General features: G+C 38.9%; 1 protein-coding gene across 15 annotated transcripts in view; it reads left to right on the top strand.

Annotated features, from left to right (window-relative positions):
- The window catches only part of SRCIN1 (SRC kinase signaling inhibitor 1), a 305422-nt gene that overhangs the window by 24229 nt on the left and 259579 nt on the right, over positions 1 to 21614 (top strand). For 13 of the 15 annotated variants that reach the window (XR_015733803.1, XM_087892093.1, XM_087892091.1 and 10 more), the window contains exon 1: positions 18963 to 19192. The exons of the other annotated variants lie outside the window; for them this stretch is intronic. Coding sequence is in view for 12 of the 13 variants with exons in the window: in XM_087892093.1 (XP_087748219.1) it covers positions 19090 to 19192 (103 nt within the window). In the remaining variant the exon portion in view is untranslated. Of the gene's footprint in view, positions 1 to 18962; positions 19193 to 21614 lie in introns of those variants that run through there. 15 annotated transcript variants of the gene reach the window in all.

The raw sequence follows: 21614 nt of genomic DNA, 5'->3' as shown, positions 1-21614 counted from the left end.
AACGCCCTACCTGTAAATGAGTACTTTAATTTCAATCGTAATAATACAAGGGCTATCAATAGATTCAAACTCAATGTAATTCGCTCTAATCTTGATTGTAGGAAATATGACTTCTGCAATAGAGTAGTAAATGTCTGGAACTCTCTACCTGATCCTGTTGTTAGTCTCGCTAATCCCCATACTTTTTACCTTAAACTGTCTACCGTGGACCTTTCATATTTCTAAAGAGGTCCCTAAGGGTGGCGTGCATAAGCGCACCAGCGTGCCTACCATCCCTGTCCTACTGTCCCTATTTATATGTAATCATTCTATGTGTTTATGGCTATGTTTTGCCTATTTATATCCTTTTATTTGTGCCAATTTTTTCATATACTGTTACTTGTTTTCCTTGTACTTGTTGACAAATAAATAAATAAATATTCAGTATTTCTGAGCATCCATAGACTTCCTTTCTTCTGTTAACTTGTCTCTCAGTTGACTGGGAAGATGTAATATGGAATCTGATATACTGTACCCCATCTTGGTGCTTCATAGACCATTCCTGATCCTCATTTAAGGTGACAGCTACATTGTGAACATTGTAATGGTCTGAAAGGTGATTTGGTATGAAAGACATATGGCTGATAGTCAGCTCAGTTGAGGGGAAGACTTCTGAACTCATTTTCTGGCTTAAAGGCAGCTGGGGGGCCAGCGCGTACACATCCAGTCAACAAACAGATTCTGCAAAATCATACCAGCTGCCTCCATATGTTGGTATTGTTTTGGTTTATTATCTGTGTTCACATTACACTGCATATACAGTAATGGGTCCTATGTGTCAGGTCCGTTTGCATATGCAGCTACTGTAGGAAGCAGTGCTGATACTGCTTTTGTTTAGGCTTTGTATCTTCTAAATCTTTATAATTAGGTATGAAGATATATTCCTCATTAGATAAATAAAAGTCTGGTTAATAAAAACTTTGGGATGAATCTGGACAGAGTTAGTTGAATTTCAGTAGGACTGAATTGAATAAAACAAGTTAGTTATCTTACTGAAAATAGATCTGTGGAGTGTTGGATGTGATTAGTATACAAAGGAGGGCTAGTAAGATATTGGGTTGGGACTGGTTGAAGGCTATTATAATCCTGTAGATATAGAAGAATGACTGGATTGTTCATTTTAAGCAAAATAATTCTGTCTGCATTGCAAAAAAAAAAAAATAGTGTGATGTCTTGTTTCCCAATATCATAATTCTTTGTAGCATTGTAGTGTTCTGTATTCACCTTCCAATGTTTATGGATTGACCTTAGAGAGTATTTTATATCATCTTCTAATAACTAATGCTACCTGCTTCTTCCTTCATATTCTCTATTTCTAGCTAGCTAGAGGAAAAATCTGATACAGTCAAATGACTTGGAGTATTTAGTGCTCAAACTCTTCAAGTAGCATTATATTTCTTTTCTTTTTCCTGCTCATGCATTTTCCTCATGAATACCGTGCTAATTAAAAAGAGGAGTCTCATTTTTTATGTTCTTGGTGATGTGCACCTATCCAAATACCTACTCATTAAGACAAGATGGAAGCACAAATTGATATATGCTTTATGCTCAACTGTCACTCTTCTTCCCTCATGTTTTTCTCCTTCCTTTTATTTGTGCTATCATTTATTCTTTGCAGCTTAGATATATGCATGTAGCAGCTTCTTTTCCCTCTCTCTTTTGGTCTCCAAAGCTTTTATGTTTGGAAAGGAAAGGTATTGTCACTTTTTTGTTATTGATAGATTTATTTCCCCAAATATAGGAATAAGGTGCATTCATATATGAACAAAAACACATTGTGTATATATGAAGCATTATTTGAATAATGTTCTGAACATATATTATCAAGAGAGTTGGAGAGATGCTGGAGAGGAACTGTTCTGGAGTTGCTAGAAGAGAACATTTTTTCATTTAGCTGGCACATGCTGAATTATAAAAATAGATGTACATTTAGAAATAATCACTAGTTTTAATAGACATACAGTCCTTGCTCTATCTGGTTGAAATTGAACAGAATTAGCTGTAATACTGGGAAAAAAATGTCTCTGCCCTGTATCAGTGGGGATGAAAAGATTCCCCTTGTTGCAGTTGTGGGGCTGATATGCAACTATTAAACATTTGTGGGATTGCCCATGCCATGCATTCTCTGGTTCCCTAGAAGAACTGCATGAAGCAACGCCAGAGGCAATTGCCTGGATAGCTGAATTAGATATCTAGTGACGAGGCCACTGTCATTCCTCTGTAGAAGTTTTGAATATAATTACATGGATTTTTTGTATATGTTTACTTCTCTTCCATCATGTTCTCACCATACACTAAATAATAACAATAGAAGTACAGTATAATCATAGTGAGGAAAATTGGCCAGGAATGTTGCAGAACTGGTCTGATCAACTGCCCAGTTCTAAGTATTCATGTATGATCTCTAGGAACCTATTGTACTCTCAGAGTACTTTATCTCTGAAGACAAGACTTTGGGCCTAGCTCAGCAGTTCTTTGAAATTCCCAGAGTCCTTTGGATTTGTTTCTCCAGCGTACTTTTCCCTTTTCATGTTTTATTTGTATAGCACATTTGTAGCTAAAGATAAAGTTAGAGGTAAGGCTGTAGGCTGCATTATTTACTGCACATGATGCCTCCTTCACGCTATCAAGGTAAAGCTGGATGATGAATCCAAGGTCACTCAGACTGAATTCCTTCCTTCTGTGCATCTAAAGCAATCTAGCTTTCTTAAACATCTCTCTGTTTGCTCCCTGCTGAACCCAGAGATAGAAATATTTTTCAGTCTTGTCGGGAAAAGACAAAAGGAACTAGGCCTTGTTGCATGAAATGATGTGGTAATTGGGACTTAAGCAACCACCTGTCAGTTTCTGGTTGCCATTACTGTCGGCAAGGGCAGAACTGAGGATGAATAAAACAATCCTTTCTCCGTTATTTCAAGCAAATGCTGTCATGACACATATGTTTGTTTGGCTGATTGGTTCATGTTAATGAACTAGATTTGCTCCCTCTGTTTCCTTCAGTTGGAAGGCTAGTGGGAGGTGGTTGCTTTTATAGATCACTGTACATGGCACAATCCTGAGCAGTATGTCTTCTATTATTGGAATCAAATGATCTCTAGAGAAGAGAAGGGGCAAAGCTAGAACGTGCAAAGCTGAAGTATCAGAGTGCTGGCAGCTGCATGCTTTCCTTACAGGGAGAATGCAGAGGGAACAAAGTGGCAATTTCTTTTTTGGGAAAACTAGATTCAGAATGAAGAGTGCACACTTTTCAATTACTCAGAATTTTCCAAGCACAAGAACGCAAAGCAAACTCCAACATATTTTGATTTTAATATTTGTACTTGATGTTTTTACTTGGCTGTTCACCGCCCTGAGTCCTCAGGGAGAAGGGCAGTATACAAATTCAAAATAAAATAAAATAAAAATAAAAATAAAAGATTATAATATTGTTTTCTTTTCTTATATGAAGTTCACTGAAACTGAACAAAGTTGACTTTTTTCTAAAGCAAAGGGTAAAGGTTTGATTTAAACGGATAGTTTAAAGCACAATATTTACAGATTTAACAGAACTAAATGGCAAAGCTTTTTCAGTCACTGCTCCTGTTTTATGGAACAGCATTCTTCTGGATAACCAGATGCTGTTTTCCATTAAAACATGGTTATTTCATCAGGCCCTGAGGGCTGCAAAGTTGTGTTCCTCTTCTCCCTCATAGTGGTATATCTTTTGATTTTTGGTTGTATCAGTGAATATTCCTGGTGTGAACAGTGGGTTGTATAATGTTATTGATTTGTGTGTTTTTTTCTGCATTGCTTCTAAACCAATTCTCGGAATCATTGCAATTGCAATCACCTGTAAACCCAGAGGCAGAGAGGCAGGCAAGCAGAAAGACAGCATACCAAAATGAAAGGATATGCAATCTCTCTGTCAGGCTAACTTGTATTGCATAAAGATCATTTTATTCAGAAGTATACATGAAAATATTGCAAAGTTGCACACACCATACAAGAGAATCATATTATCTGATTCTGCTGAACTCTGTTACAGATAGATGATAACAATAATTCCAGGCTAATCTAAATTTAACCCTGCTGAACTTGATAATATAGCTCTGCTTTGTCCCAGGTATGTATTCTAAACCCCCCCCCCCAAAGAAGTGGTGAAATTTAGCTGTCTCTATTCGGATCGTGCAATCTGGTAGCACCGGCAACAGGAGGCTTTGCCCACCCACCCAGACATCATAACATCCCGTTTTTGACTCTCTGCGCATGCACAGAAGGCTCTGAGCATGCATTGAGGAGGCATGTGTGAGCATAGTGAGCGCGTGCACGGGTGCTCACATTTGCGAACCAGTAGCAGGGGTGGGTTCTACTTATTTTTATTACCAGTTTGCAATGATGCCGCGCACGCATGCACAGAAGCTTCCTGATGATGTCAGGGTTGGTGGGCGGAGCCTCCTGCCAGTTTTACTACTAGTTCTTGCAAACCGGTCCAAACTGGGAGTAACCCACCACTGACCGGTACAGGGGTGGGTTCTACTTACCTTTACTACCGGTTCGCAAAGGGATCTCATGCACACGCTCGCTTCGCTCGTGCACGCACCTTGCTTCTGCACATGTGCCTTGCTTCTGCGCACGCGCCTTGCTTCTGCGCATGCACAGATCGCTTATAATGACATCAGGGTCAGTGGGCGGAGCTTCCCATCGGTTTTACTACCGGTTCTATAGAACCAGTCCGAACAGGGGGCACCCACCACTGGACCGGTAGCGAAGGTAAGTGAATACCACCCCTGCCCCACAGACCTTAACCTAAGTATTAAAGGACATATGTGTTTTACTAGCATTTAGAAGTAACAATGTCCAGACTTTTGTAGATTTCTGATTGCTGCTATTTAATTCAGTGCAGTACTTGGACATATACAGCAATTAAAGTAGGATTCACATTTGTGATATTTTTTAAATTTATATTTATTATGAATTTTTTATAGATAAAAAATAAAGGAAAGGTGCAAGAAACCAACCCCCCCTAAAGTTAAAAGAAGTACAGGTAGTCCTTGACTTATAACAGTTCATTCAGTGACAAATTACAATGGCACTGCAAAAAGTGACTTATGACTGTTTTTCACACTGACGACTGTTGCAGCATTCCCCATGGTCATGTGATCAAAACTCAGATGTTTAACAACTGGTTCATATTTATGGACCTGGGATCGTGTGATCAGCTTTTGCGACCTTCTGACAAGCAAACTCAATGGGGAAGCCAGATTCATTCATCAACCATGTTACTAATTTAACAACTGTGGTGAGTCACTTAACAAGAGCAACAAGAAAAGTTGTAAAATGGGGCAAAACTCACTTAACAAATGTTTCACTTAGTAATATAAAATTTGGGCTCAGTTGTGGGGGACTACCAGTAATGATTTTCAATATTTTTTTCAACGCATAGTTACAATCTTATAATCCTTCCTCTCTCTTAGCTATTATACAAGCCTCTTCAATCTTTCATTTAATCTATGTCTTGAATAGAAAATAGAGAATGGAAAGGAACGGAATGGAACGGAACGGAACGGAACAGAATATTCTTTATTGGCCAAGTGTGATTAAACAGACAAAGAATTTGTCTCTTGTGCATAACAAGTAGTAATAATAATCATAATAACAAAGGATAATAATGATACCAATAGAGGGATTTAAATAGTTGTGAGATACTTGCCAAATTGTAGTGCTGTGGTGCATTTTCCTACATGGCCTCTCCAATTTTTTTCTCTTATTGCTAAATAAAGTAACACTGTTAACCTCTGATTTGTTTAATCTTGGCTTACTGAATAAACCATAATTGGGTAGATTTTCACAGTATACTAGGTCAAAAGCAAACAAACCACTTGTGAGAAATCTCAGTGTCCAGGGAGATAAAAACCACAAGTGATTTCCTTAGCTTTAATTGTGGCTTACAGCAGATTTTCATAGTACTGTAAATTGGGATCCTCTTGTGGTAACATCCAGCATAATAACAGCATAAACTTGGCACAGCTATCTAACAGCTAAATGAGAAACTGAGCTTGGGCTCAACCATTATATGACACCGCACTTGTTACATCATTGCAGGAATTACTTCACTACCATATTTTTGACTGACTGTTGTACACAGCATGTAGCTAAGTTTTGTACAATGGCACAGAAGATCTGTCCAATTCTGATAGGCCAATATCCTGCAATTCATTCTCTGTAGTTATGATTCATTTAAATTTTAGATATTATCATTTTGCTAATATTAATAGATATTTTGTTGTAAGTTAGATATCATGCTTAATATAATTTCAGTGTTTACATTATAATTTAGTGTAGGCTATATCCTGAATTTCACATTTTAAATGCTAGATAGGTTATTTTACAAATGTATCTCAACTAGGTCTTAAATTTTATTTGTTTATTATCTATATCTTTGTCTTTGACTGCAATAAATTAAATTGATTGATTGACTGTTGTCATTATATGCTCAAGTTTCATTTAGTTGTATTCCATATTGGGAGTCCATGATCTCCTTGTTTCTGTACAGATAGACCTCAACTTACAACCTCAGTTGGGATCAGAATTTCCATTACTAAGCAAGGTGGTTGTAAGTGAGTCACACCCAAGTTTATGACCTATTTTGCCATGTTGTTAAGTGAATCATATGGTCAACTGGCTTCCTCCATTGGCTTTGCTTGTCAGAAGCTGGCTGGGAAAGTCACAAATGGCGATTACATGATCTTGGGATGTTGAATATTGACTGCCAAACACCCAAATTTTGATCACAAGACTGTGGGGATATTGTGATGGTTGTAAGTGAAAGGATTGGTCCTAAGTCACTTTTTTTAGTCATAACTTTGAATGGTCATTAAACAAATGATTGTAAATAGATTTCTATCTGTATGCTTCTTCCTGCTTGCTTCATATTACAGCCGGAGGACATGTTAATTGGGTAGATGCTTTGAGAAACTCCTCTGAGGATGTCCAGGTCATGCTGTATGTCACTCTGTGTGACCTCTTTCTAGGTAAATTCAATTTGCCCAAGCAGGCTTAGGCAATTCTGCTGCCATCTAGTGCCATCTAGTGGGACACATAAATCTCCAAGACTAGAGAATAGGTGATAGCAGTATAATTTTTGGTTGTTTTCCCATCCCAGTTCAATTGTCATGCGCCATTTGATTATATAACTATCAATATAACATATGCTATTTAATTCATGTTATGACTATCATGATATTTATAAATCAGGATTTATGAATTCGTGCCAGGCAAATGTATTGATTTTCTCCAAACTCAGCATGATAGTATGATAATAGAGCTTCCACGTCTTCTGTGATCTTTTAAAGAATATTGTGAGGCAATGTAAGCTTTCCCAGGGAGAAAGAGCATGTAGTGAATCCTGCAACTTTATGTGGGCTCTCAGTGATAGCTTTTGGCATCGTTGGCCAAATCACACATGTGTGCAGAAATGTACTGGTATCGGTCAGCCTAGCAGATTTTCTGCAGCTCTTCCAGTTATGCTGTCTTGCTACATGGGAGGCAAAGAGCAGTAGCTTATGAGCTGGCCTCTTCCCACCCATGCTTTAATTGATTTCAGCCAGGGGTGGGTTCTACTTACCTTTACTACCGGTTCGCAACGGGGCCGCATGTGCAGAAGCTTCCCGATGATGTCAGGGTTGGTGGGCAGACCCTCCTGCCGGTTTTACTACCGGTTCTATAGAACCGGTCCAAACCGGGGGCAGCCCACCACTGGTTTCAGCCCCTTTCTCATCTTGGCATAGATGGATCCAGGAGAAAGAGAAAGGCCTATAAATATGTTTTGTGGTTATAGCAGGGGTGAAATCCAGCAGATTCTGACAGGTTCTGGAGAACCAGTAGTAAAAATTTTGAGTAGTTCGGAGAACTGGTAGCGGAAATTTTGAGTAGTTCAGATAACTGGCAAATACCACTTCTGGCTGGTCCTAGAATGGGGTGAGAATGGGGATTTTGCAGTATCCTTTCCCTGGAATGGGGAGGAAATGGAGATTTTGCAGTATCCTTCCCCTGCCATGCCCACCAAGCCATGCCCACCAAGCCACACCATGTCCACTAAGCCACAGAACCGGTAGTAAAAAAAATTGAATTTCACCACTGGGTTATAGTATATCGTTGGAAGGTGTGAATATATATTCTTGCAATAAAACTATTTTCTGTTGCTCAGAAGTACTCAATTTATGAGTAAACAAGATTACTTTGCTCTCATCTAACAGTCACCTGGATTTCTGAGCACTAAAAGATATTTTTAGCATACACTTCAATCTCTTTGCTTTGTACTGGTTCTGCTCCTTTTGAATAAATAATATTCTTCAGTTACTATAGTCTAGTCATAGCAGCCATCCCTCCCAGTGCTCTGTTACAATTCTGGCGTATTAAATCATATTTTTCCTTCTGCCCTAAGAGCTCAAACTCAGTGTGTTTATTGCCCAGGCACTAAGCATTTTTGTATAAACAGTGAAGCCCATTAACTTTATAAATCAATATACTTTTCTTTGTTTTTATTCCAGTGATTTAAGAGAACCATTTCAGCAACATTCCCACTTTCCACATGGCACATGTTTTTTTATCCAAGTTCTTTACTTTAAAGTTTTCATTTCTACTTTCCCTCAGGATTTTTGTTATAGGCTCTTAATGAAGCCTGCTGTGCTTTAGAGATACTCATTTTTACCAATCCTTTTCAGGACTGGGCCCCATTTTGTACCAGCAGTCCCTTAGCTGGATAATTCAGAGACCCCGCCAATTTCTTTCCCATTCTGCAGTGTCTCTTTTTCTTCTCTTAAATCCTCAGATCTTGTTTCATCTGTGAACTGTTTTTTTTTTTTTTAAGTTCCACAGGTGCAGTGTATCTTCTGCATCTCTAGCTTCTACCGTCGACCATTCTGTTTGTTCTTCTTTTTGTCAGTCTTCCTTATGGGGGATTACTTCCACTGACTTTTTTCTTTGAACTAAAAATCCTCATCCTTTTAAATCAATTGAAGGATGGCTGTTTGCTATTCTAATCCTTTATTATTATTTTTTTAAAGGATTGCTATGAGCTGGCATTTGCCACGAATGCAAACTATGCTATTTTCAGACAGGAAGACAGATATGGCACAAACATTGCAGATTACAGTTGTAGACTCTTGTAGGAGGGCTATTATTTCTTCTTTCTGAAGCTTTACATTAATCAACCACAGCTCTTGATTTAGGGGTATTTTCTCTTAATTCCTATTCTGTTTTTCCCAGGCAAACTTCTCCTTTGCCTTGTTAATTTGTTCAGATAACTGAGTAGAACAGTGAATGTATTGCTACTCATATGCTGTAATATTTTGTTACAGATTCTCTTATTTTTAAATAAAATCTGCATGTCTCCTCGCTTTTTGTATATTGGGTTCCCATATTCAAAGACATTTGAAAAAGAAATAGGAAGCCTTAGGAAAATGGAGTATGTAGCATCTGGTACTCAATGAAGAAATCAAATTTTAGTGCCAGGATGAGTTTCTTTCTTAGCCATGTCCTTGGCTCTTACTCTCTCCCCCCTTGCTCCTGGCGCCTTTGGATATCTGTATGCAACTCCATCCTCCACCTGCATTCATCTGTTTGAAGTCTTTCGTTGCAGTTGATCTACTTGTTTTTATGTTTCTGGTGGTAGCTTTTCCAACTGTCCTGTTTTTCTTTGTTTAAGAAATACCAGGAGAAAGGGAGAGAGAAGGGTCATGCAACTCATTTGCGTGAGATTGCAAAGAATACCGGCAGCGCTGAGCTGTACCACTGAGTCTTGACACAGTTATAAAACAGAGAGAGCTCTTAGAAGCATAACAAGCTGCCTTGGCATTGCCTCAGGATGCAAAGGGGAAATCTGTCTCATTTCGGAAAAATTAATGATTCCAACATAATTTGAACAGCATTATATGGCTCATTAAAAAGACATTGTGCAGACCAAGCAAAATAGTGTTTGCTGGCTCAAAGGCATCCCTGATAGCCTTTTCCAAGGTTTGTATTAGAAAGTAGGGGAGGGGCTGTAAATAGCACCAAGTGTCTTGACAAATTGGTCTCTTCCCTTTCCTTGAGCCTTCTGAGGGACAGCAGGTTCATATATTCAGCAGAATCTCAAATTTAAAAAAAACAAAACTGAGAAGATGGTGAAATCTAGGCTTCCTAGCTTATTAGATAAAGATGAGGAAACAAAAGATTCAAATCATGTTGGTCTCAGCCAGTAGTGGGTTCCACTTACCTTCACTACCGATTCGGAATCTTCTGCCCATGCACAGAGCATCAGTGCAGTGGTGGGTTCCTCCCGGTTCGGCCCGGTTCCTGAGTCCCAGTTGATGGCTAAAGGGAAAAAAACTGTTTAAACTCTTGCCGCGGGGCTTCAAAGGGCCGCCCTACAGCTGATCAGTGTTAAAAGAAAACAAATGAGTAGATCAGTGCCTCCAAAAATAAATGGGTAGACCAGTGCGTCCAAAAATAAATGGGTAGACCAGTGCCTCCAAAAATAAATGGATAGACCAGTGCCTCCAAAAATACATGAGTAGATCAGTGCCTTCAAAAATAAATGGGTAGATCAGTGCCTGCAAAAATACATGAGTAGATCAGTGCCTGCAAAAATACATGAGTAGATCAGTGCCTGCAAAAATACATGAGTAGATCAGTGCCTCCAAAAATAAATGGGTAGACCAGTGCCTCCAAAAATAAATGGGTAGACCAGTGCCTCCAAAAATAAATGGGTAGACCAGTGCCTGCAAAAATAAATGAGTAGATCAGCGCCTGCAAAAATAAATGGGTAGATCAATGCCTGCAAAAATACATGAGTAGATCAGCGCCTGCAAAAATACATGAGTAGATCAGTGCCTGCAAAAATAAATGGGTAGATCAGTGCCTGCAAAAATAAATGGGTAGATCAGAGCCTGCAAAAATAAATGGGTAGATAGGTACAGCTCTGCAAGCAGTTAAAAGCCTGGTAGACCAGTGCCTCTGCTAACACCTAAATAATTGTCACATGACCATCAATCCACACCCACAAAATAAGCCACACCCACAGAACCGCTGGTAAAAAAAATTTAGAACCCACCCCTGCATTGGTGAGTGGGCGGAGCCTACTGCCACCACCACTACCGGTTTCCCTGAACCTAGGCGAACTGGTAGAAACCCACTACTGGTCTCAGCTCACAGCCTTGATGGTGGGGATCTGAGTAAAGCTCTACAACTTGATAATGCTAATCATATAAAATAGGGCAGGGTGTCAAACTCGTCGCTGGATGTTCATGCGCTGGCCATGCCCATCCCTGGTTTAGCAAAGGGGGAAATAGTTGTGATACGTCACGTGATGATAATGTGTCGTCGCGAGTTTGACATCCCTGAATTAGGGGTAACTCAGAGGTTGGAATTTGTTGGCTTCTAAAAGTGGTTGAAGTGTGGGAAGTCTGAATAGTAGCTGAAACAATCAGTATAAAAAGATTGGGATTATGACAAAGGCAAATTCCCCCAGTTATATAGTTCCAGTCTGGATTTTCTTCCCTTAACCATGGCTACTATTTAGTAAACAAACAAGAATGTCAAGATCAATCAAGTACTTAATGTCATCTGTCATTTGACCTCCTTTATGGAATGCATAGCTCACCCTTTTTAAAAAAATATTCTGATGTATTTATCTTTATTTTTGGTTGCGGGGAGAGAAAGGCAAGGCAATTTGTGATAGGATTGATCCCTATTTAGCCACCAGGAGTATCAAGTTACAAGATATATTTTGTTTGTCAAAGGTCTATGTAGGTAGTCCTCGACTTATGACCTCAGTTAAGCCCAAAATTTCCATTGCTAAAGTGAGACAGTTGTTAGGTGAACTTTGCCCCATTTTATGACCATTTTTGCCACAATTATTGAGCAAATCATTGCAGTTGTTAAATGAATCACGCGGTCATAAAGTGAATCTATCTTCCCCCATTGAAATACATGCCAAGAGCCTGAATTTTTATTATATGATATTCAAACCAGTGAAAACCAGTTAAAAACCATTGTTTTCAGTGCCACTGTAACTTCGAACGGTCACTAAAGAAATGGTTGTAAATTGAGGATTACCTGTCCTCCCTGCTCCCTCCACTCCACCACCCCACTCTACCACCCTCCACCTTTCTCTTTCAATCTAAAAAAATAAACAATCCTTTTCCTTACAGCCATATTTAATTTGCAGACTTGCTGATATTACAGAATTAAGCCTAGCATGAGCATAAGAAAAGTGTTGCACACGTTGTTCAATGAGCAGAGAACCATTCTTGGCCAAAAAAAAAAAAAAAGGTTCTAATGAAAATATTTACCTTAATGCTGATTCTAACTTGTAAAGGTCCTAAAAACCCCAGTTTGCTGAGCAAGTTGACTGCATACTGATTCTTAGGAGAACTCTTCTTCCAGCTGTGAATTTCTTTTGTCTGAAAAGACAAACACTATTACTAAATCGCTTATTTATCATCAAGAGCATTTAAAGCTTATCTCCCTTTTGGAATTTGAAGCACTTAAGGCCATTGATATATAATATTAAAGACAATTATTAATAATCAGTCTCAAAAACACAACAATCAGCAAATCTAACAGGAGTTAGCCCCTTGAACTTTCCAAGAATTACTTCTGATTGGAGATGCATAGAATCCTGCTGTATATAGAAATGTGGCAGAGAGTGTCATGCAACAATTTTCCTGTCTGTTGCTATGGTTACTAGTCATTTCACTGAGTGATCTAGCCCATGACAGACCACTAGTGCCCTGATGTAAGCCATTTGACATATTATTGCCAACTGAATTTCTGAGATGGGACTCACCCATCTCAGAAAGAGTATATACCTATTTCTGCAACAGACTCAACCTGATCAGCCCATGATCCAGTGTGATTCCATATTAGGGGTTCTGGTAGCACACAATCACATCTACTAGTAGAAGAAGCTAATTGTTGTCCATTAGAGACAACATTTTTCTAACCATGGTAACGCCAAAATGAGGAAATGTATGATAATATAACAAAGTAAGCTCCATTTTTTTCATATTTTTGTTATGAATACGAACGCTTTAGAGCTTTAAACAGAGAACAATAAACTGGGGTACCAATTTGTATGAATTTCTCAATATTTGCTTCACAAACTGGACTTTCCATATCAATTCAACCTCCATATTTCTTTCTGAACATTACAGTAGTTCTGTCATCTCTACTTGGCATGGGCAAGGCTCTTGAAGCTGATGCAGTTCAGCACATACCTATGGCACTATATTGCAGAATGTTGCAATTATGTTAATACAATATTTGTTTTAAAAAAAGCATGTGCAGCAATGGTTAGGTCTTCTCTTTAAAAATAGATAGCACTAAATAACTATTGCAAAACTGCTTCTTAAGGGGATTGCAGACCCACCTAAAATAAAACACACACTATCCCTTTTGCTACCTTCTTCCTTCAGGACAAAATAAATAATGTTGAGCACCAATAAAATTTCAGTTTGCTCACATGCATCCAGCTCATTGCTAATTCCAAATGTTGATTCAAGATTACCTTGACTCAAGGATTGTGATGAAAATAAAAAATACTTGTGACAGAAAGTTTATGTCCCTGGACTCATATTCTATTATGGTGATAATTGCCTGCCAGTGCGAAATATTACTTAGACCTAAAATCGTGCTCCCTCTGCTTCAGGGCATATTATGGGTAGACTTTGATATTATCAAAGATAAACACACAAATTCATAATTAGGAATTTATGCTGCAATTCTTGTTTGTAACAGGGACTTGATCCGGATTTCAGAATTTATATAATTTTGTTTTGAACTCACAATCTAGGCAAATGTCCGTTTGGTTCATATGCTACATCCATGTTCTAATTGGTTTTGACTTGTGATTTATTAACTATTCTTCTTCTTCTTGTGCCATGTCCATCATCAGACGTTGGCAATCATGTTGGCAATCCTATTTTTGTCAACAGCCGTATGAAAAAGTGCTGCTGAGTTTTGTCCAAACCAGTCCCTTAGGTTTTGAAGCTGTGATGTTCTTCTTCTGCCTGGATCTCGTTTGCCTTCAATTTTTCCCTGGAGGATTAAGTGAAGGATGCTGTATTTTTCTGGGTGTCGCATCACATGTCCAAAATACTCCAACTTTCACTTTTTAATGGCTTTGATTATTTCCCTTTGCTTTCCCTTTGCTCTTTATCTACTATATTGTAGTATAGCCTGGACAGGAATATACACTGCTCAAAAAAATAAAGGGAACACAAGCAGAAGACATCCAAGATCTGAATGAATGAAATAGCCTTATTAAATACTTTGTTCGTTACATACAGTAGTTTTGTGTTCCCTTTAGTTGTTTGAGCAGTGTATAAACTACTATATGTATAGAACAAAGTATTTAATAAGGCTATTTCATTCATCCAGATCTCGGATGTCTTCTGCTTGTGTTCCCTTTATTTTTTTGAGCAGTATATTTAAACCAGGGGTGGGTTCTAAATTTTTTTACTACCGGTTCTGTGGGCGTAGCTTACTTTGTGGGCATGGCTTGGTGGGGGGTAATGTGACTGGATGGGTGTGGCCAACTTTTTTTTTTTAACTTTTAAAAGCATTTTTTCTACAACCTTAAGAGGTTGCAGAAAAAATTGTTTTTAAAAGTCTCCGACGATTAGGCAATTCAGCTGGGATTGCCAGAAGCTTTTAAAGGCATTTTTTTCCCTAAAACCTCTTCGGCTGAAGAGGTTGCAGAAAAAAATGCTTTTAAAAGCCTCTGATGATTAAGCAACTCAGCTGAGATCGCCAGAGGCTTTTAAAAGCGTTTTTTTCCTACAACCACTTTGGCTGAAGAGGTTGCAGAAAAAATGCTTTTAAAAGCCTCTGACGATCAGGCAACTCAGCAGGGATCATCAGAGGCTTTTAAAGACATTTTTTTTCCTACAACCTCTTCGGCTGAGGTTAAAAGCCTCTTAGGATCCCAGCTGAGCCACACAATCATCAGAGCCTTTTTTTTACTTTTAAAAGCATTTTTTCGGCTGAAGAGGTTGTAGAAAAAATGATTTTACAAGTAAAAAAAAAGCCTCTGATGAGGTAGGTGGGGTAAGTGAGCGGTGACTAGGCTGGGGACTGGTTTGGGGGCGTGGCCAGCCAATGTTATTACCGGTTCTCCAAACTACTACAAATTTTTAGTACCAGTTCTTGTGAACCGGTACGAACCGGGAGCAACCCACCACTGATTTAAACCATCTCTAGCAAACTCCTTCAGAAACTCCTTTAACAAAAGATAATGATAAATTAAGCCCAAACCTAGGTACAATTTGAAAAGGAACGAGAAATCCAATACTTAAACCTTTTACCAATCCTGGAGCACAAGACTAGCTAGTTAATCATGCTGCATTCCTGTATGGGCACAAAAATGAACAAGAAATTCACTTATAAAAAGGAATGAAACCAAATCTGATTACAAAAAGGAATCTTTTCGGGAAAGGAAAATATATGAAATGGAGGAAGCCACAATCACACATAGATTTTCATATAAAATCAATACAGTCAGCCTAGCTCAACTGGGTACATATTACTTCTTTAAAAAGCCCCTGGGTTTCACTGTGTTCAGGATTCATTGCAGATGGTATGATTGGAAACAGATAATCTAGATCTCCTGCCGGACTACTTGCAGACAAGTCTGACACAGTGACATATTCCTCCTTCTTTTTCCCAGAGTAATAGCCTTAGTTTTATAAAATGTGTAAAATAAATGAAAACTGGTTTCTCTGGGAAGATCAACCGCTGCCTTGCCTAGTTAAGAAAAACAATCCATCTCTGATATCCAGGCTTTAGGTGGCAGATCCTTTGTGGTGGTGTAGCAATAGCACTTAGACTTATATAGCACTTCACAGTGCTTTACAGCCCTCTCTAAGCGGTTACACAGTTAGCATATTGCCCCCAACAATCTAATGAGCCGAGGTGGCGCAGTGGTTAGAGTGCAGTACTGCAGCTACTTCAGCTGACTGCTAATTCAGCAGATCAGCGGATCAAATCTCACCGACTCAAGGTTGACTCAGCCTTCCATCCTTCCGAGGTGGGTAAAATGAGGACCCGGATTGTTGGGGGCAATATGCTATTTAGTATACTGTCTTTGGTGTAAGCCGCCCAGATCCTCGGAGAGTAGGTGGCATAGAAATATGACTAATAAATAAATAATAAATAAATAAATAAACAATCTGGGTCCTCATTTTACCGAACTTGGAAGGATAGAAGGCTGAGTCAGTCAGGATCAAACTCCTGGAGCGAGCAGTGAGTTTACAAATAAGTAGTAGTAACAGAGTTGGAAGGGACCTTGGAGGTCATTTAGTCCAACCCCCTGCTCACACAGGAGACCTGTACTAGGGATTCGAACCACCGACCTTTCTGAACGACAAGCTCAGTGTCTTAGCCACTGAGCCACCTAGTCAGGCTGTTAACTTGTTATACTGCATTCTAACTACTGCATCACCATGGCTGTAGTTAAGTTATTGGAATAGAATTGGGAAGACACGGGTTCTAATCAAACATTGGAATTTGCTAGCATGAGATGTGATGCTAGCTACAGCTTGGCTGGTTTCAGAAAAGAGACGGACCAATTCAGGGAAGACATGGGAATCAGTGGGAATTAGCCTGGATGGCAGTGTCATCTGGATGGCAAGTCATCTGCTGGAAGACTAGTGGGCCTCCTTGTATTGCTGGTTGGCCACTGTGAGAACAGACTGCTGGACTAGATGGACCAGGGATCCAAGCTAGCAAGACACTGTTTATGTATTCTCAGTCACAGAAGCTCACTGGTTGAATCTGGCTCAGTCAGTTTTTCTCAGCTCTGTTACGGAAAAAATAGATATAATTGCATAAATAAATAAAATACTGAAATCAGAAGTTAATGAGTGGGTAAACCCACCATCCTGGCAACACTTTGGCTCAATTTAGTTTTCCCTAGTTGTGCCATGTTATAAATGGGATGGGCTATATTGGAAAAGTTTTTAGGGAAAACAATAATTCCATTTATTCAGACGTCTCAGCATGCAGCCAACTTGCCAGATGCTTTAGAGAGCATTATTGTGCCATACCTCAACTAAGGGTCTACATGTTAAACAGTTTGCTGTGTGTTTGTGCAGTATGTAAATCAGCCTGTAACGTACGTCTTTAAATCTACCCATTCATAGGATATGTATATACTGGCAGACCTTGAATGAATCATTATTTCATAACCTATTTAACTCACAAGGTTGTTGCTCCAATGATGGCATCAGAAAACCTTTCTCATATAGAATATGCTGCACCAAAGTCCCCAGGGCAAGAGCAATATATAAATAAACAAGGAGGCTAAGGAAATGTCATACTCAGAATAAGCAGACTTAAAATTTGTAACACGGGCAGAATGCAAAAAAAATATATATATGTTCAGGTACTTGTACTCAGAACTCTGTTTAAGATTTCTCCTTCATAGTCACTTTTTTTCAGATGGATAAAATGGTTATTAGCTTCTGTTGTTATTTAAAATTCCATCTTTTAATGTCTTTTCTCTTCCTTTTTGTGTTAGTGGACTCACTGGAATGAAGGGTGGGGAAGGAAAGAAGAAATGAAATCAACAAAAATCATTTGGGGATTTCTCAGTCTGTTCCTACCCACTGCACTGCATGTAAAAAGCTGATAAAGGACGCTCAAGGACAATGCTACTGAGAATCTTCTTTTTCCCCCCTCTTCCTGACGAAGGAGAGAAAAAAAATCAACATTTTTCTAGTTAATTCTCTCAGAGTTGCCATGCCATTTTCCAACCAATTTTCATGATGAAGCCTTAATTGTGGAAAGGCATATTTTCTGCTGCCTACAAATAGGATGTACAAGCATTGCTACATTTTGTGCCTTTCAGAATTTCCATAGATTTTAGAAATGACACTTATTTAAAAGATGACGTTTTTCTTAAGATATTTAATTTATAGATTCCAGAACTAAAAGAATCAGCTCCCTGCAAGAGTCAAAAGTCACTGATAAACACAGAAGGCACAATTTATTTATTAGTGAATTTATATGGCTACCCACTAGCATATGTTTTTGGAGTGGTTCATAGATCTAGAAAAAAGTAAACTAATTATGTTTAAAAATAAAACACAATTTTAAAAAATGCAAAAACCAGGTACTGCATAAAAACCAACTTTCTAACCAAAGTGCATACGCTAACATGCTAAGGAACATATGAATGAGGTAGAAAAAAATCTGTTTTATAACAGGTATACAAGTTGGCTGATGTTACTCTGTTGTGTAAAAAGATATGCTGGGGTTCCATTCTTTATAATTCACATCATATGTTTTTCTTTTAAAGAAAGTGGTTTTGTATGAGTGTGCATTTGGGAATCGGTGTCGACTCCTGGTAATTGCCTGGATGCAGTTTTTGTGGCAGCTTTTTCAGAAGTAGTTTGGCATTGCCAAACCTCTTCCTAGAACTGAGAGAGAATGTCTGACTTAAATTCACCCAGCAGAGTTCACACCAAAGGCAGGACTGGATGCTATCATCATCTGGTTTCTGGCTTAGGTGTTTAACCTTACATCAAACTGATTTTTGCAATGATAAACAGGTGTGATGAAAAGAAAGATAGATTATAGTAATGCCCTACTTGAAATACCTTTTTTCATCCCCTGTTCACAATGTTAACAGTGGTAGACCTGAAAACTTTATCTGCTCTACTGAAGCCTTTGGAATGACTATGTTGCCAAGTAGGCAAATAGAATTGCTGTATTGGTCACTAAATATTCAAAAACATTCTTTCCATCTGTAGTCTCTGCCAATGTCCCAGTGCTGGCCATTACATCCAACAGAAGTAATTCTTCCTTGTGACTGTGGCTCCACTCTTGTACAGGAGACCTGTTCTTGGATGTGTGCTGCATCTGTGGTACTGAACCTGCAAATGCCTATGTTCCCTAGGGCTTGGTGGAGCTTCGGCTTCTCCTTCTGACCCAGGAGAAGGACGATCTGCCTCCTGGTGGTCTGAGCCTGGAGCTGCGCCGTGTGGAGCCTGTGGCACATCTGTCCCTGAGCCGTGCAAAGCCTGTGGCATGTCCAGTTCTTCTTCGTCTTCTGACGAGGAGTCTTCCAGAAGAGATATCATACTGGCCCCTATTCCCAGATGTATGAGGGGCTTGTTGCAGATACTCAGTGGTGAGCGAAAGGCACTCTGCATGTTTAGAAACACATCTCTGTTCTTTCATGTATTTGGGGGCTCAGCCCATGAATTGACATCAGTTTTGTGATTTAACCCTGGCTCAGATTAAATCCTGAATGTCCCTTTAATTCCTTGACAATTTGTTTCAGTCTGTACAATGAAATACGAAAAGGCTCAAAATTTCCTGGGTCTGCAATGTAAAATTTTTTGCAGCTGTTTAGCGGGAAGCCAAAGGCGTAGGATATGTGACTCAGCATATGTATGCAGCATGTGGCTCAGCATAGGTGAAATATTGCTCAAATAATACTGGTATTCAGAGGTAGAAATCTAAGCTACATGGAATGTATGATTTCCAATCCCATTGCAAATTCCTAAGCAGCCATTGTAACATGGACAATTTAATTATTTCCTCAATTGTCTGGGTATGTCTTCAACAATTGTTTACATTCTTTTTTATCGGCCAATCAGCTGTTTGAACAGGCAGGGATCTTAAGCAACAGCGGGGTTCATCCTGTGCCCAGTTATTAATCATGGGTTATAAGCAGCAATGTGTGTAACTAATACTATAGCTTGTGACTTCATATGTTGTGTGAACTCATCCCAAGGATTCAAGTCTTTCCTTTTGTTTCTTGATTCAGTGCTTTCTGCTTCCAGGTGAACATGGCAACTTGGGCAGTAATCATTCAGTATTTTTTTCCATAGAGTAAAGTGAGTAAAATATATCCTGGGTTCAAAAGGAGGTTAGTTCTGATGCAGTCCTTCTTTGCCACGTTCAGTATTTTTACACTATTTATACTAAAAATATAGAGGTTGCATTCTTCAAATGTTGGGGTAAAATAGTATTTCTTTTCTTGTTCCAGTAGCATAATGGCCAGTAATAGATTTAACCAAGAAGCTCAGATTGTGTCAGAATCCCTCTCATCCAAGGTCTTTAGACTCTCTAAAACAACACTTATACGTCCCTTGGTTAGCTGGGAAAAGTTAAATTAGCTCACTGGTTCACAGAAAAGACATTTAGAAAAGAAAGTCTCCACCCTAATGATGTGAAAGATAAATGGAGTTCTAAAATGAACATAATCCAGTTGCTAGAGCTTTTGTAGCTTTATTTCTTAATGTTTCAATAAATCTTGTTAAAGAAGACTGTGGGAATCTTGCTTTCAGCTGTGTCAGCTACCAAGAGCCTGATGTCAGCTTTCAAACAGAAACTGAGTCTGAGGATTAACCCACCTTGTTTTGCCCATCCCACTTTCATTAGATTGTTCTCTTGCAAGAGGCAAATGATGAACTATTATTGCAGGTTCATGGCTAAAGAATTTATTAATTATATTCCCAAATACTTGAGGCTTTGTATGGTTAAAAACAAAGCATAATCTTCAGATTCCCTGTTTACTGGGGACCAGCAGTGGATGCATAAATAAACACTATGCAAATAATTCAGCATAAATTATTGTTAAAACAAATGAACAGAGTACCCTTTGTGAAAAATTAACATGGCTCATTTTTCTTTCTGTATGGATTTCTTTTCAACAGAATCAATTTTTTTCTTCTTTTTCTTGCATTATGAGAAAGGGGGAAAATCACATCAAGGAGACATTCTAAATTCAACATTAGCTACTGAAACCAAACAAGGCTGAAGGCTGTGGGAATAGCATTAAGCAGCAGAATATGCCTACAGAGAAGTGGGTTTCTGGAAACAGCTGCTTTTTTATGAAGAAAACCTTCATTAGGAAATCACATTTAGACAAAAAAAAATGCTAAGAATACATGATTCAGCTGTATTCTAAGTAAATTAATCAAAGGAATGGCATCTCTTCTATTATCAATGGAAGGAGGAATTGTTGAAACAAGAAACAGAACATGGAACTAATAGTAGCTCTGAGAAAATCAGTCTAACCAATTAGAAGCACAGTAGTAGGTGCGTCAAAATGGTAATGCATAGCTGCCCAATAGGCACTTTCACTGTATCTATTGCTCCAGAGGGCATAGGATAAATGATATAACAAGGTGAGAAATTCTGAAGTGGTAAAGGTAAAGGTAAAGGTTTGCCTCGCACATATGTGCTAGTCGTTCCCAACTCTAGGGGGCGGTGCTAATCTCCGTTTCAAAGCCAAAGAGCCAGCGCTATCCGAAGACCTCTCCGTGGTCATGTGGCCAGCATGACTAAATGCCAAAGGCGCATGGAACACTGTTACCTTCCCATCAAAGATGGTCCCTATTTTTCTACTTGCATTTTTTAATGTGCTTTCGAACTGCTAGGTTGGCAGAAGCTGGGACAAGTTACGGGAGCTGACCCCGTTATGCAACACTAGGGATCTGAACCGCTGAACCACCAACCTTTCGATCAACAAGCTCAGCATCTTAGCCACTGAGCCACCACGTTCCTGCCCTGAAGTGGAGTTTATCACAAAAATGAAAGAA

The sequence above is a fragment of the Pantherophis guttatus genome, chromosome 4 (genome assembly GCF_059756535.1).
Source record: "Pantherophis guttatus breed Tessera chromosome 4, ASM5975653v1, whole genome shotgun sequence".
Classification (NCBI taxonomy): Eukaryota; Metazoa; Chordata; class Lepidosauria; order Squamata; family Colubridae; genus Pantherophis; species Pantherophis guttatus.
Note: the sequence above shows the minus strand (reverse complement) of the source record. Positions and strands in the feature narration are given on the sequence as shown.